We start from the raw sequence: 2,099 nt of genomic DNA, 5'->3' as shown, positions 1-2,099 counted from the left end.
ACATAAATACAAAAGCAGGGGTATCAGAAGCGAAACATAACGCGAGCCCCAGGGGTTATACACAGGAAACGAGAACACTTGTTGGTGACTTTCGATGAATTAAGGATAAAAAGGGGGGGGGGGGGGGTATGGCGACGGAATGAGGACACAGGTGCGGAGTACAAAGGTGACCGGTGGACCGTGAGAACGTGAAGACGGAGGTGGTCTCAGGAGAGAAACAAACGAAGAAAATGTGGAAATCCACCATTTTCAAAAAAGCGAGCGCGCTTGCGCGCATCCTCTCCTCCTTCCTTGCTCCGCGCGGGTCTCGAAGTGGTTGGAAGGCAACCGCCATTTTCGAAGTTCCTCCTGTGTTTTGGCGCCATGCTGGCCAATTGTACGAGAAAGAGAGCTGATGGAAGAATTTTTCATGATCCTGGTCAGACTAAGGAACGGCATGTCTGGAAAAGAGATCTCTCGAAATTTCGGGATATCTGAAGGTCATTTCAGTAAAGTATTTGCCACGTGGATAAATTTTCTTAATCACGAACTGAAGAGCATTACATCCTTCCCAACAGTTGACCAGATAAAACCACATCTGCCGAAGGCATTTATGAAGTTTCCGAATACCAGATTGGTGCTGGATGCAACAGAAGTCAGAATTCAGAAACCGTCTTCTCTGAAAGCACAAAGACAGACATTTTCGCACTACAAACACTATAACACGTACAAAGTTGTTATTGGATGTACCCCGGATGGTTATATAAGTTTTGTGTCGAGACTCTGGGGAGGGTCTGTATCTGATGTTCATGTTGTTGAGAAAAGTGGATTGTTTGATCGCCTCGAACCTGGTGATGCTATTATGGTAGACAAGGGTTTTACCTTCCCATGTGTTCCTCCAGGAATTGATGTATACTATCCTCCTTTTAGGGTGAGGGGAGAAGCTCAAATGTCTCGTGAGGCAGTTCTGAACACAAGAAGTGTGGCGAGTGCTAGAGTACATGTTGAACGCGTGATCAGAAGAGTTAAGGCATTTCACATTCTAGACAAGCCCTTTCCAATCAATATGGTGGATATAGCAGAGCATATATTCCATGTCTGTTGTTACCTAAGTAACTTTCGCTGTCTTTTGATTAAGGATGACACAGACTAAAATGTGAAGTTAGCACGTTGCAGAGCCTTAGCCTGATGTGCATGTGTGTGGACCTGCTCAATAAAATAGCAACATGTAACTTCAGCGGAGTCTCCTTATATGTATTTTGAGGTCTCCTTTTGCACTTGCTCCATAATACCCTTTCACATATTTTTTGTACGAAACATAAGGTCCTAGGGTGCCCAGTCGGCGCACTCGCCTCGTCATTACCTCAGGCATGAGGGCACGCTCTGCAAAGTACAGTAATGCTGGCAGGCACCTGTCTTCCCAAAAGTCCTTATCAAAACATATTCTTTCGATGTTAATGGACCTGGCAAACTCAGGATGGTTTGTCCAAATCACAAAATCGCACCACTTGTGTCCCGTGATAGCCATTTGGCCTTGCACCTGCATGTAATAACCATGTGTCCGTTTGAGCATTATTTCATTGCCAATCACTTCACAGCAGAAGTCCTTAGATGCACAGGCTTCTAATGGTGACATGCCCTGTTTGCTGTAAGGGCATTTCACCTCGAGGAGACCTTCTTCACCGTCCACAACCACAATCCTGTCAGGTGACGCAGCTAAGAAGTTGTGCTCAGGGTGGATGTGGAGACCAGTGTCATAAATCATCACATGTTTCCCATATAGCGAGAGAATTTCCCTGTATGCCTGTACTGCATGACCCTCGTGCTGTCTTCCATAAATTAGTGGTTTAGCTGCAACCTGTTGTCGTGGATACAGTATGTCTCTGAGCAGTTTGTCCGGTTTTTCACAGTTGACAATACGCCCAAAGTTGGATGCTGTAATGCGCCCGGTCCTTTCTTTGTGCCACTTCTTATTCTCAGCCTGTCCCTTTGTCTGTTCTGTGATGTTCTCCCTCTCTTCCGTTGACATTGGGAATATACAGTTCATGTACTGCTGTACTTCATGCACAGCCCTTGCTTCCCAAAGATCTTCATCATCATCATCAATGATAGGTTTTGGT

At 45.5% G+C, this 2,099-nt stretch overlaps 1 protein-coding gene across 1 annotated transcript; it reads left to right on the top strand.

Annotated features, from left to right (window-relative positions):
• Positions 1–409: 409 nt before the first annotated feature.
• LOC135367286 (uncharacterized) lies at positions 410–1,139 on the top strand. The gene has a single exon (XM_064600487.1). The coding sequence runs from the start codon at positions 410–412 to the stop codon at positions 1,130–1,132; it is 723 nt and encodes a 240-aa protein (XP_064456557.1). The 3' UTR covers positions 1,133–1,139.
• Positions 1,140–2,099: the final 960 nt, after the last annotated feature.

The sequence above is a fragment of the Ornithodoros turicata genome, chromosome 1 (genome assembly GCF_037126465.1).
Source record: "Ornithodoros turicata isolate Travis chromosome 1, ASM3712646v1, whole genome shotgun sequence".
Lineage (NCBI taxonomy): Eukaryota > Metazoa > Arthropoda > Arachnida > Ixodida > Argasidae > Ornithodoros > Ornithodoros turicata.
This window is presented reverse-complemented; position numbering and strand designations above follow the sequence as displayed.

Coding starts and splice junctions, on each gene's coding strand:
- LOC135367286 (XM_064600487.1), top strand. CDS start 410: ATGATCCTGGTCAGACTAAGGAACGGCATGTCTGGAAAAGAGATCTCT.